Source organism: Indicator indicator, chromosome 1 (genome assembly GCF_027791375.1).
Source record: "Indicator indicator isolate 239-I01 chromosome 1, UM_Iind_1.1, whole genome shotgun sequence".
NCBI lineage: Eukaryota > Metazoa > Chordata > Aves > Piciformes > Indicatoridae > Indicator > Indicator indicator.
The window spans coordinates 15,043,407-15,056,532 of record NC_072010.1 but is presented as its reverse complement, the minus strand read 5'-3'; the positions used below and the strand labels follow the sequence as shown (position 1 = coordinate 15,056,532).

At 40.2% G+C, this 13,126-nt stretch overlaps 1 protein-coding gene across 1 annotated transcript in view; it reads right to left on the bottom strand.

Annotated features, from left to right (window-relative positions):
- CEP126 (centrosomal protein 126) overlaps window positions 1–13,126 on the bottom strand; it is a 64,117-nt gene that overhangs the window by 18,353 nt on the left and 32,638 nt on the right. The window contains exons 7-10 of the mRNA XM_054390033.1: window positions 11,210–11,334; window positions 10,835–10,922; window positions 10,118–10,327; window positions 8,358–8,422 (exon numbers count right to left, since the gene is read on the bottom strand). Of these exons, the coding sequence (XP_054246008.1) occupies window positions 8,358–8,422; window positions 10,118–10,327; window positions 10,835–10,922; window positions 11,210–11,334 (488 nt within the window). The remainder of the gene's footprint in view (window positions 1–8,357; window positions 8,423–10,117; window positions 10,328–10,834; window positions 10,923–11,209; window positions 11,335–13,126) is intronic.

Here is a 13,126-nt window from a genome sequence, read left to right as displayed (position 1 = left end):
CAGGCAATGGCAGGGAGATTGGAACCAGATGATCTTTAAGGTCCTCTCCAACCCGAATCATTCTATGATTCTGTGATTTCACCACCAGTAGAAAAGTCTAAAGATGAACAGACATTGCTGAAAAGAAAAGGCACTGGAAAGTGGCTTTCTTCTCCTCTCCCTTGCTTCTTTATTTTTTTTTTTCTATTTTTCTTTTCTCTTTCCTTTTCTGCCACTCTGAAAGAGCATGAACTATTGGATAAACATTAAATAAAAATGTTGAACAATCTCTTGCTACTCAAACACAAAATTAATATATACAATAATAGATACTTTATATGTAGATTTGTGTCACCCATGGCCATTTCTGTCACCTGGATCACTGCCACCATTGTTCCTGCCTTGGGATTTATATTCAATATTGCAGCTACAATTTGAAATACAATTCCAAAAATATTGTGGCATCATCTCTAGTTAAATGAGGTCAAATTCACTCTGGGTGAATTCTCTCTTATAAAAGCAGTGGTGTTAGAGCAGGAACGATGATCAGCCAAACTATTATGAATATTTTGATGAGAATGATTAAAGGATATGTAACTTCCTGACTAGTTGATTGAACAGATTTAACTGTTTGAGTGCATTTGGTGACAAGTGAGTCTGATTATTCCCACACGCCAACAGCCACGTTTTAGGTGGCACTCTCTGTATTCACTCTACCCATATTTTGCTGCTTTCTTTTGTAATGTGCAATGTCAATCCTCTTTTGTCTACATAATTTGACAGCATCAGCAGGAACTTTACCACAGCCATACAACTCAAGACTTCTGTACTAAATACTGTCCTAATACAGATAGATGCATATTTCAAGAATGCCCTTTAGTCTCAAATGCTTTAAGGCACCCTCAGTCCTAACAGCCCATGTTTGTATGCATCAACAGTGTTCACTGCCACGATTTTACACAACAGTTGGATGCCCCCAAACACTGTCATAAAGGTTTACCCTTTTGGCTGCAAAACATAGTGTTTTAATGTGTTTGAAATGTGGAAAGGTGGCTCCACAAAGGCCTTCGTCCCTTCAGAAGGCTGCAGTTCTGTTATCCCATGAATCTGGTAGCTGAACAAAGTATTTTTTCCAAATGAAAGGAAAGTGGTCAGGAACAGTTGATGGAGGAGGGTCTCTGGCCTCTCCTAGCCCCCCTTTTCCTTCTTATCACCACTGCAGTTCTTGCCTCTGCCAATACCTTATCAATAATCATTAGGCAAGGATCCTGCTGCCTGATGCTCCTGGCTGACAGAAAGCTCCAGAAGAGAAGAGAATCAGAGTCTTTTCTGGAAACCCCAGGCTGCTGTGGCAGCTCCAGCTGTGGCCCAGACAGACCATTGCATAACCCTGCCAGCACTGAGGACATGACACTGTCCCCACACATGGCTGCAGCTTCACATTCACAGCACTGTCAAGCTTGTCACTGATGCCCCCACTGTCAACAGCAAGCAGAAGCCCTTCTCACCCTGACCAAGAAGCCTCAGGTTCGTTGATTCCTGCTGTAAAACCTAGCTGCAGGTGCTGGAGTGGGTGGTAGCTCTTAGACTGTGGTGCCCTCCCAGATGTAGAGGTAGATAACATTCTTCCTGCCATTGGAGGCTGCTGTACAGGAGATGGAGGAGAAGATGGGTCTTGGCAGAGGTACTTGCACACCCTGCTAACCCCTAATGGGGTGTAAAGACTGTGTTAACATCAGCCCTTTTCTTCTAACCCTTGCCTTCTCCTGGCCTTGTTTTCTGGGAAGCTGCTTGTCAATGACACCCTCATCTGGCTCTGCTCTGTTGTCATTTACAACCCATCTGGGACATTCTTCCTGGCTGCTGTCTTGCTTTGTCTACATGGCTATTGTAAATTTTTCTGAGTAGAGATGGACCGGGTTCATCATTACACACTCGGTACAGAAGAGCTGTAGAACTGCCATCTCCTGCTGAAATCTTGTCTTTCTTGGATCTTGGAGCCTTACTGCTTGCTTGCAGGCCCCAGATTTCTAATGTTCATCACAATCAAGTTTCCCTGGACGTTACAGTACATAAGTAAAGTATTAAGCCACAGGTAAATTTCCCTTATAGCTCTATAATTTATGTGTGGGTTTATTTACCCAGCATTGCAGCTCAAGTTGTAAATTAGGAGGGAAGCTGAGTGTAAAGAAGCAAACTTCTTTCCAAGAACACACTTGCTGTCTGGCTGCTCTGTACAGCTTCATGGGACCTGTTGGTCTTCAGCCTTTTGCTTAAAGTATACTTTTTCACATGGGAAAAGCTATGCATTGGGGACACACTGATATTTTGGGGGACCATTTGCATGTCCTTCCCTGTAAAAGCACTGAGTTGTACTTGCTCCTGAAACCACCCCCATGGTGCTCAGTCAAGTTGAATATTTGGCTCATAGATACATGTTTAAAGAAGATTTTTCAGTGTTTTGTTTCAACGTAGAGACTTCAAAATCAGAAGTCCTGACAGAAGGATGTGATGTCTCTTTCTTCTGAATAATGCATGGTTTACAGTGCTGAGTCTGGCTCCCAGAGGAAACCATAGCTTCTTTAACTTGGTTTTCGTGTTTACTTTCCACACTAAAATTTTATTGTAGAAAGACTATGGACTAATTTCTCCAGAAAGCAGCAACACTGGTAGGTGGAGTGAAGAGGTTTAGAAAAAAAAAAAGAAAAACAACAAAGGTATGCAAATTTTAGTATGTTCATGTCTAAACCAAGTTTGTTGGTTTTAACATGGTGTCTTGGTTTAAAACAGCCCACTCTAATGAGCAAGCACACACACACACCCGCACCCCCCCCCCCCCCCCCCCCCGAAGATCGGGAGGGAAACTAACACAGAAAACCCAGTGGCTGAGATAAAGAGTTTAATGAGATGATACAATGCACAATTACCTTAGCCTGTTTTGCAGAAAAGCACAACAAAAGCAGAAGCAGCAGCAGAAGCTAGTGATAAAATGAGTCTCACCCAACCCCCAAGCCTGCAGCCAGCCCAACAAAAAGGCTAACACCCCAAAACCAGAAACCAGAAGCAGCAACTGGAAACAGGAAGCCTCTGGTCTTACCGTCTGAACTCTAAGCCCCATGATACTTTGCTCCAGCCAGCAATTTAATTTTAAAGCTGGCATGACATCATCATTATATGAAATACTCATCAGTAGAGTCATATAGCTAAACCCATGACACACAGTTACTTTTCTTTATATTTGAAAAATAAAATTCACCCTTTGAAATGTTGATTTTTATTTTTTTTTTAATGCAATGCATAGAAAAGCCTGGAAACACCAACCTGGAGAATAACCACCAACTAATGGGAATGAAAGACCTTGTTGGCTCCTCACAAATGCTCAAAATCTTCTTCTGGGTCCACTCTTGTAGTGCGTTTTCCTGATGCCTTAGAGTCTCACTGTTTAGATACCTGAACAAAAGCTATACTTTAGCATTGTCAAAAGAGCAAAAATGATCTAGGAAACAAGATTATTACCTTTGAGTTGAAACCTGTTACCCTAAATCAAATAACTGATTTGAAAATATTTTCCTAGAAATACAGATTTAGGCACCTGCGTTTGAAGATCTGTCCATGTAATTGAGGAAGCTGACTCATGGGCCACAATTAACAGAAGACACCTTCTCAAGATGGTGCTTTGGCTTGCTGACCAGCAGGGCTGGTTTTGATTCGTGGCCTCTGGTATTCAGATTATTTGCTTTCCCCGCTCTTAATCTCTGTGGGGAAGCTTTCTTTCACTATTTATGCATTAAATCCTCACCGTACTGGAATGTCGCAATGTACTGCATACAAACAGAGATGTAAGGACTCAGTATTTTCAGTGCAAACCAATGTTAAGTTCCAACTTGGAAGGCCTTTGTTCCTTTGGGAATTTTACATGTATTTGAGCACCAAAGACCAAATAAGTACTGACACACATGAGAATCCTTCATGCACGTGGATTGCAGCTGTAGCTTCCCTTTTCTGGCAACGGTGTCAAGGACAGACAGCAAACAGCAATCCTAAGACACTAAGTTTCTGTAACTGATGTTTCAATACAGTTTATCTTAACAGGCTCCACCTTGAAATCAGCACCTTTAAACCTACCAGATTTTTCCTCCAAAGATGTTGCAGTACCTACCTAAAATTGAAAGCCACCAGCATTCCTTTATTTAAAACATTATTTGGAAAATAATAATAATAATAATTTTAAAAATCACCCTTTCCTTGAAACTCCTTTGCAAAATTTCAGGTGCCATGTGCTACATATGTAGGTCACTTTAGTCTTGGCTGACACAATTTCAGGTGCCATGTGCTACATATGTAGGTCACTTTAGTCTTGGCTGACATGACAGCATGTAGCTCTAATCCTCCATAGTTCTGATGGGCATGTGTTCTTCTTTCCACAGGCTGGCTCTGTCTTAACCAATGGCAGCACTTAATGGAATGATGAAGAATAATGAAACTTTAAAAATACTTTTACTAAATGATAAATTAATTGCTTCTTTTGAGAAGATGTATTCTGTTTAGAGAAATCATAGAATCGTAGAATCATCCAGGCTGGAAGGGCCCTCCAAAGGTCATCCAGTCTGACCTCCCTGCAGTCAGCAGGGACATCCCCAACCAGAACAGGCTGCCCAGGGCCTCGTTGAGCCTCACCTTGAATATCTCCAGGGATGGGGCCCCAGCCACCTCCCTGGGCAGCCTGTTCCAGTGTTCCACCACCCTCACAGTGAAGAACTTCTTCTTGATATCCAGTCTAAATCTGCCCTTCTCTAGTTTGAAGCCATTGCCCCTCGTCCTGTCACTACAGGCCTTTGCAAACAGTCTCTCCCTATCCTTCCTGTAGAGCCCCCTTGGGTACTGTAAGGCTGCTATCAGGTCTCCCTGGAGCCTCCTCTTCTCCAGGCTGAACAACCCCAGCTCCCTCAGCCTGTCATTGTAGCAGAGGTGGCCCTCCTCTGGACCCTCTCCATCAGGTCCATGTCCTTCCTATATTGAGGGCTCTAGACATGTACACAGTACTCCAGCCGAGGTCTCACCAGAACAGAGTAAAACGGCAGAATCACCTCTCTGGATCTGCTGGCAGTGCTGCTTTTGATGATGATGAGCCCAGGATGTGATTTGCTTTCTGGGCTGCAAGTGCACACTGCCTGCTCATGTCCAGCTTCTCGTCCATCAGCACCTCCAAGTCCTTTTCCTCAGGGCTGCTTTCTATCACCTCATCTCCCAGTTTGTATTGATAGTGAGGATTGTTCTGGCCCAGGTGCTGAACCTTGCACTTGCTTTTGTTGAACTCCATGAGGTTCACCTGGGCTCACCTCTCCAGCTTGTCCAGGTCCCTCTGGTGTATTGACAACACCACTCAGCTTGGTGTCATTTGCAAACTTGCTGATGGCGCATTCAATCTCATTGTCTATGTCATTGATAAAAATATTAAACAGTACAAGTCCCAGTACAGATCCCCGAGGGACACCAGTTGTCACTGCTCTCCATCTGGACTTCAAGCCATTGAGCACCACCCTCTGGATGCAACCATCCAGCCAATTCTTTATCCACCGAACAGTCCGCCCATCAAATCCATATCTCTCCAACTGGGTGAGCAGGATGTTGTGGGGGACCGTGTCAAAGGCATTGCAGAAGTCCAGGTAGATCACATCCATAGGTTGCCCCTTATCTACTGACATAGTCACTTTGTCATAGAAAGCCACAAAGTTAGTCAGGCAGGACCTGCCCCTAGGAAAGCCATGCTGGCTTTCTTGAATCACCTCCCTGTCCTCCATGTGCCTCAGCATGGCATCTAGGAGGATCTGTTCCATGATCTTCCCAGGCACAGAGGTGAGGCTGATGGAAGTGCCAGCGGCCTCTGGATGCGTGTTTCCATAGCTGCATGGGTACAGTGCTGACCCCACTCCTGAAATACAGCTGTTGAGTTTCTGCACTCAAGAGACTAGCAACAATACTGTCTGAGGTTGAGGCACATCTGTGGTGGAAATACTGCAGCGCTTCAGTCCCCAGGCAAATCCCCAACTTCTTACTGTATGGAAAATGGAAAAACCAGGCATCTAATACAGAGTTCTAAATCCAGAAATTTAGTATATTGCTTTCATTGCTTCTTGCAGCTATTACCAGCCTGGATTTGTTGACCAATTCTGTGTACTGTATAAACACTGAGAGAATCTGTAAAAGGTAGCTCTACTTTATGCTGAAACTAACTTTTTTCTTTCTTTGTTCTTCCTCTGCAATTTCATTGCAATTAACTTCACAGATTTAGGTATCATGGTACTTCATTAACAAAAAGCCTTTCATCTGGAACTGACATAATGCAGACATGTTTATCACTAAACACCAAATCTCATGACATATTGATCATTATGCTACAAACAAATTTAAAATTAAATGTATAATCAATGTATAATCTGCCAATCCAAGACTGCCAAACTATCTCTCCAACATAACCACTTGCAAGACAATTGCAAGTGCATCTAGCTCTGTGGAAAGACACTCATAGATGTTCTTAGACCATATATGCCCTTCTGCATAAAATATTGTTATCTGGATATCTTAAGCAAAGGACTGGAGCTCTCATCTCCAGGTTTGCTGGCCCCATTTTGCTTCCTTTTATGCAGAGATTTTGTAAAATGGATTATAAAAGTAAAGCCAAACAGTAAAACTAAACCCCAGCTTTCGCTGATGGGCTAGCTGGATGCTTATGAGTTTGCATTTCTAGAACAGCTGTCTCCCTATGTGCTTCAGTGAAAGTGTATACATATATATACACACCATTATTAGTTGTACATTTCTTACCAAAGCACCTTTCTTTCAGATTTCCTGACACTTTTAGCCTGGGGTTCTTTACATGAAGAGCTGGGGAAGAATTCCTCTTCAAAGACAATGGTTAACAGACATTGTTGGGAAAATCTGGAGAACAGGAATCAAAAACTAATTCAGCAAGACCTGTAGGAATATATATGTTAGGAGATGTATGGTGTTGGGAGCAGAGCCAGTTTTCGAGTCAGATAGAGCCACTGAATAAAGGCAACACAGTCTGCAGCAATTTTCCTTACAGCCATCACTACAAAAGGTGAAACTCCATGTATTATCCAATGATAAATAACACATACAGTATATATTTTATAATTGTAATAGAATCTATTAGTGAATCTTAAACTACTTTCCCAGCTTAATTTTTTTTTTACACAATCTAAGTAGCAAAATATTTGTTTTCCTTTCACTTTAATTATGGGTACAGGAAATTTACACAGACACTACAAACACTTTATAAAGTGCATATTAAAATAGATTTAATGATGCTAAAAATGCTTGCCAGTCAATTGCCATTCATTATTTGAGTTAATGCCTTTATCTTTATTTTTTTGCTAATTTCATAGTGTCAAATAGTATACACATTACAAGAAAGTACATAAAGCTGCAATATCCTGGAGCAGGTAATATCAGTATCCTCTGTACCCTTGCAGTCGATTACTAGCTGAGGCTTTCTGGTGCTGCTGTGAGGCTATTGCAGTGTTCAAAGGGAAGGATAAACATTGCTGAATACTCTGTAATAAAATGGAGAATAATGAGATATACATAAATAGAAATGTATTTATGTGTAATATAACATTCAAGAAGCGTCATTTGATATGTGATCTGTTTTCTATTGTATAAACAATTATATAAATTGAGAGCTGAAGCAGGTTGTTTTCTGGGTGAAGAAAAGTTTCAAACCTCTTCTCTTCTCATAGCAGATGATTTGATGAAAGCTCAGTCATTTATACCTTGTCGATCTGGGAACTTGCATGACAGCTCCCATAACAAGAATTCTAAGCTAATGTCTAAGACCTGAATGTGTACCTACAGCTGGACACCTGCTTAAATGCTTAAGTATATACTTGTAGGGAAAGGAGTATCTTAAATGTCCTTCAGAGAATTTTCAGTTCCAGAGATTGGACTGTCAGAGTAAATGGCTAGCTTTTATCATATTCATGAAAGAAAAATTTTGCAGATGAAGAATCAGTAGGAGAAAGCCTTGTCACGACCAGCCAGCCAAGAAGTCCAACCATTGAAAGCCAGGAAAATGCAGGTGGTGGAACACATTTTTTTAAGTAAAGCCTCAGAGAATGCAGAAGCTCAAAATGCTTTAATAAAACAGTTAGATCCATTAAAGGTAGACTATGCTGCACTAATTGCTGAAAATGACAAACTTTACCAGTTGTTTCACCACAAAGAACTGCATTTGCAAGACAGGAAGCAGTAAAGAGGAAGCCGAGGTTCCAAGTCACCCCTACCATGAGGACTCACAAGAGCCGTAAGATCAATATGTAGAATTAAATCTGAACATATTTAAATTAAATACTTACTAAAGGCGTGGTTATCTGCAAAACATCTGAAGCAGATTGGTTTCTGGCAATGGCTTCTTGAACATCTAAAAATAGCAGGAAAGTATCTTATAATATTAGGTAAGACAAACATGAAATAAATATGAGTCACAGTCAAATATTCAACACAAAACTTTCCAAAGATTGTGAAAATGTAGTTTGATAGCATTGTTCTTTTTTTCCCCTACCAACAGCTGCTGAAGTATGTGCTGTGTCTGTACATTTAACATTTGCAGGAAATATTATCTGATCAAAAAAATTCAGTGTCAGTAAAGAAATCTAAAGGTAGAGAAAACAATGCCCGCTACTCCTAGCTGGCAACAAAGTTTCAAGACTTACACTGGCCAGTGACTGTTATTCATTCAAATGCACACAGTTTTAGTCACTTTATTTGGTAACATGTGAAATCAAAGCCCAAAAAGGGGATTAGAAAATCTCACAATTTATAAAAGCAATGTACTTACAATACTTCACTTACAGGTACATACTTACACATACTTCTGTGTCCTATAAACCTACCTGTATTACCTTATTACCAATTTTAATCCCCAAATAATTAGGCAAGCTAATTACATTTCTAAGATACACATATATATGATGTGAATTTTCACAGCTACTTTGTTTGCAACCAGTTCATTCCTATGATTCTTTCATTGTTTCTTTCACATTCCTTATGTGCTTTACTTAGAGGTTACAGTTTTCCTTTCTACATAAGTTCCCTGGAGGTGTTTAAGGCCAGGCTGGATGAGGCTCTGGCTAGCCTGATGTAGTGTGAGGTGTCCCTGCCCATGGCAGGGGGGTTGGAACTAGATGATGCTTGTGGTCCCTTCCAACCCTGACTGATTCTATGATTCTATAAGTTCACAACATCAATAGATGAGGGACGAGAAACTGACATCATTTACCTGGACCTGAGCTAAGCCTTTGACACTGCCCCGCACGACATCCTTGTCTCCAAGCTGGTAAAGTCTGGGTTTGATGGGTGGGCTGCTTGGTGGATAAAGAACTGGCTTGATGGCAGCACCCAAAGATTGGCTGTCAATGGGTCCATGTCCAAGTGGATGCCAGTGACAAGTGGAGTCCCTCAGCCATCAGTACTGGGTCCAGTCTTGTTTAACATCTTTGTTGGACAGTGACACTGAAGGCTGTGAAAATGATCAGGGGTTGGAGCACCTCTGCTATAATGACAGGCTGAGGGATTTGGGGTTGTTCAGTCTAGAGAAGAGGAGGCTCTGGGGAGACCTATTAGCAACCTTCCAGTACCTGAAGGGGGCCAACAAGAAGGATGGAAAGAGACTGTTTACAAAGGCCTGTGGTGATAGAACAAGGGGCAATGGCTTCAAACTAGAGAAGAGCAGATTTAGATTGGATGTTAGGAACAGGTTCTTTACTATAAGGGTAGTGGAACATTGGAACAGGTTGTCTGGGCAGGTGGCTGGGGCACCATCCCTGAAGATACTCAAAATGAGGCTGGACAGGGCTCTGGGCAACCTGATCTAGTTGAGGATGCCCCTGCTGACTGTAGAGCAGTTGGACTAGGTGACTTTTGGAGGTCCCTTCCAACCCAGACCATTCCATGATTCTATGATTTTTATCTATTGTTTGCTATATTTAGTAAAAAATAATAAGAAGAAAATAGAATAAAAACATTTCTATCACAAGATTCATGTTTTTAATCCATGGCAAAAAAAATACAGAAGTTTAATCACTTGATGAAGAATCCTACTTATTACCCAACTTACTCTGGAGCCTTTGATTGAGATGATCAAGAGACTGGAAAATCTTCTGTTCTTCTACTGAAAGTGCAGTCATCCGTGGACATGGAGCCCTGTTAAACAGTAAGGGCTGTCTGGCTGCGTGCACGCTTTCCATAGCTGCCAGGATGTCATCCTCTGCAACAGGTGTACTTGCTAGTTTTTCTGCTACAAGAAACTGAACAGTGCTTTCTGAAACTGAAGAGATTGCAGGGGTAACTTCAAAGGAGAAAGGCTCATGACATTTAACTATACTGCTTGCTTTCATGACTATAGGTCTGTGAAACACACAAAATTTACAGTAGAAGATCAAAAAGGTGGCAAAGTCAAGAAGCATGATATGTTAAAAAATTCTATAAGATCATTAATGCATCTTGCAATTGGCATCAGAGCAATTGTTCTACCAAATTTGGGACTATGTAATGATAGAAAACAGTATCAGCTATGCATGATACATATAGTTATCAGATGGTTAAATACAAAGAGAAATGGAATGAAACTTGATTATATGTTGTACTGCATGATAAAAGCCATCAATACATGATGCTCTATCTTATTCCGTGAGAAAAATCAGGTCTAGACAAATAACTACCCTTTCTTACTTAGAATCACTGTGCCACAAGACACAAGAGATGTTACACTGTGGATGTCTTAGGTCACTACCTTATGTAGAACAAAGAATTGAAGTAAGATGTATTACTATACCTTCGTTAGACTTGTAGGTGTTACTCATATTGTGTACTGCATCAAATGCAGACTGAACAGGACTCAGCTGGACAGTAGCTAATGAATTCTATTAAAAATATAAGAACATTTTAGGTAACTATACTCCTTTCTGAAGATTTTTTAATTTATTATTTCATATTATTAATTATTTCATGTTATCAAATGTTTCAAATGCCAAAATATTAGTGCATACTGATACAGTTGTATATTCTAACTGGTTTTGTTTTTTACATTAGCAATGACAGCAGGCTGACTAAGTACACTAATTCAAAACTGTATGACAATTATTATATTTGATATTCTGAAACTTGCAATTTTGAAGGTAAATAAGCTTTTATAGTATTTAGTACTTACCTGTGCATGATGAGTAGGCTTCTGTCTTGTAGAGGCTACACTTTGTCTTCTGTCTTCTGAAAAAGCTCTGTGTTTATTTTCATGGTTGTCAAAACCCTGCTTTTGTCTTCTAACAGGACCAACACCTTAGATGATATGCATATAAAAATAAACCAACAATGTGTAAAAACATGATAAAGATAGTAGAAACAAAGCTAGTAATGGTGAGTAAATATCTCTGCCCAAATTTTGATGTTTGCCTTGTGCATGTTTACCATTTAATCTTGATAAATTTATTTTATTATCGTTAAAGGAGAAAACCAGACACTTCTAAGGCATATTTAATTTCATGTTAGCATAAGATACAGCTGTGGATTGTACATGGACATTTACAAGAAAGCTAAGTAAAGCAAGCTCCACTTCAAATCCCAGATTCTGTACAAAGATACAGGGCAGGAGAATGAACAGTGAACTGTGATAAAACAAATATCAAATCACCTGCCAAAAAGTATTGCTTTAGAAAATAAGTTGCATTAAGAGAGTAATCCTAAAGTCCAGTTGCCTGACACAGTAAATGTCTGTTGCCAAGATGGTGTATACCTTATGGATTCAATGTTTGTGAAGATTACATAGCACTGTCCAGAAAACATGTAATAGTGTACACAATTTATTTGATTCACAGAATCACAGAAGGGTAGAGATGGAAAAGGATGTCTTAAGGTCATCTGGTCTAACCTTTTGCTCAAGTAGGGCAACCTAGATTGCCCAGCACCACGTCCATAGATGGCTTATGAGTATTTCCAAGAATGAAGACTCAGTAGTAAAAAAAAGTGTTTCCTGCTTTCACAGGGAACCTCCTGTGTTTCACCATCTTCATGGCCCTTCATTGGACTCTGCAGTCTATCCATGTCTTGTACTAAGAGGAATCCCCTTGTTATATTAGTAATCACATAATATTTTTTTAGAAAACTCTATTAATAGGCATCAGTAATTAATTTGTTTGCAAGCAAGTATGTGCAAAATATTCCTTTGAGAAATGTAAGACAAAAATATAATTAACAATATTATCCTTAAGGGCCTGAGATACTGAGCAGTCTACAGATACTGTAAGTGTCTGAATGGGTCCCTTATTTTTCAGACACTAAATGTTAAACACATTTTTAAAGTATTTTATTGACTGAACACTAAAGGACTTAAAATGATTCTAATACCCAGCCACAGTATATGTGTTCGTCAGAAAATATACCACAGGAATCCTGGAAGCCCAGGTAAAGGAAGATCCTCATGGACAATCATTTTGTCCATCATTCATCTTGTTCTCACGTATTCTTTGTTCATTTAACCAAGCACTGCAACAGATCATATTTTCTAGTGTCTGTACAGACCTCACTGAACATTGCAATAATGCCACAGCAGATATTTTACTCAAGCACAGGCAGTATTCAGTCTCTCATAGCAAGCACTTAAGGACAAAGACTATGGTGAACTATGTGCATTTGCAGATAGTAGAAGAAATAACAGCACTGTCGTTAAGAGTTATCTAGAGTATTTAAAACGATGAAGACTTGCAAAGCATAAAATCTAAGTGGATACAAAGAGAGGCACACCCTCTCACATTTTAAAAAGAGATGGATCTGTGTGCCACTGGGGATACAGCATTTGAAGTTGCAGTGAAGATAGTAGTAGTAGTGAGGAGAGTGTTAGTAATGCACACAACTTTAATCTAGTAAATTTCCTAATTAATCTGATGAGCAAATAAGGATATCAAGAGGCAGGTATCTCAGCTGGAGGTGTGGCATGGTAATGCAAGACTTCATTCACTTCCAATGTAAAATCCAATAGGTTAACTTAAGCCACCCATATCTTAAGCTTATCGGCTTGAAATGCAGCTGACAAGCAGATAACCTTTCTCATTTCCCACCCCTGCTTTAGGCCAGG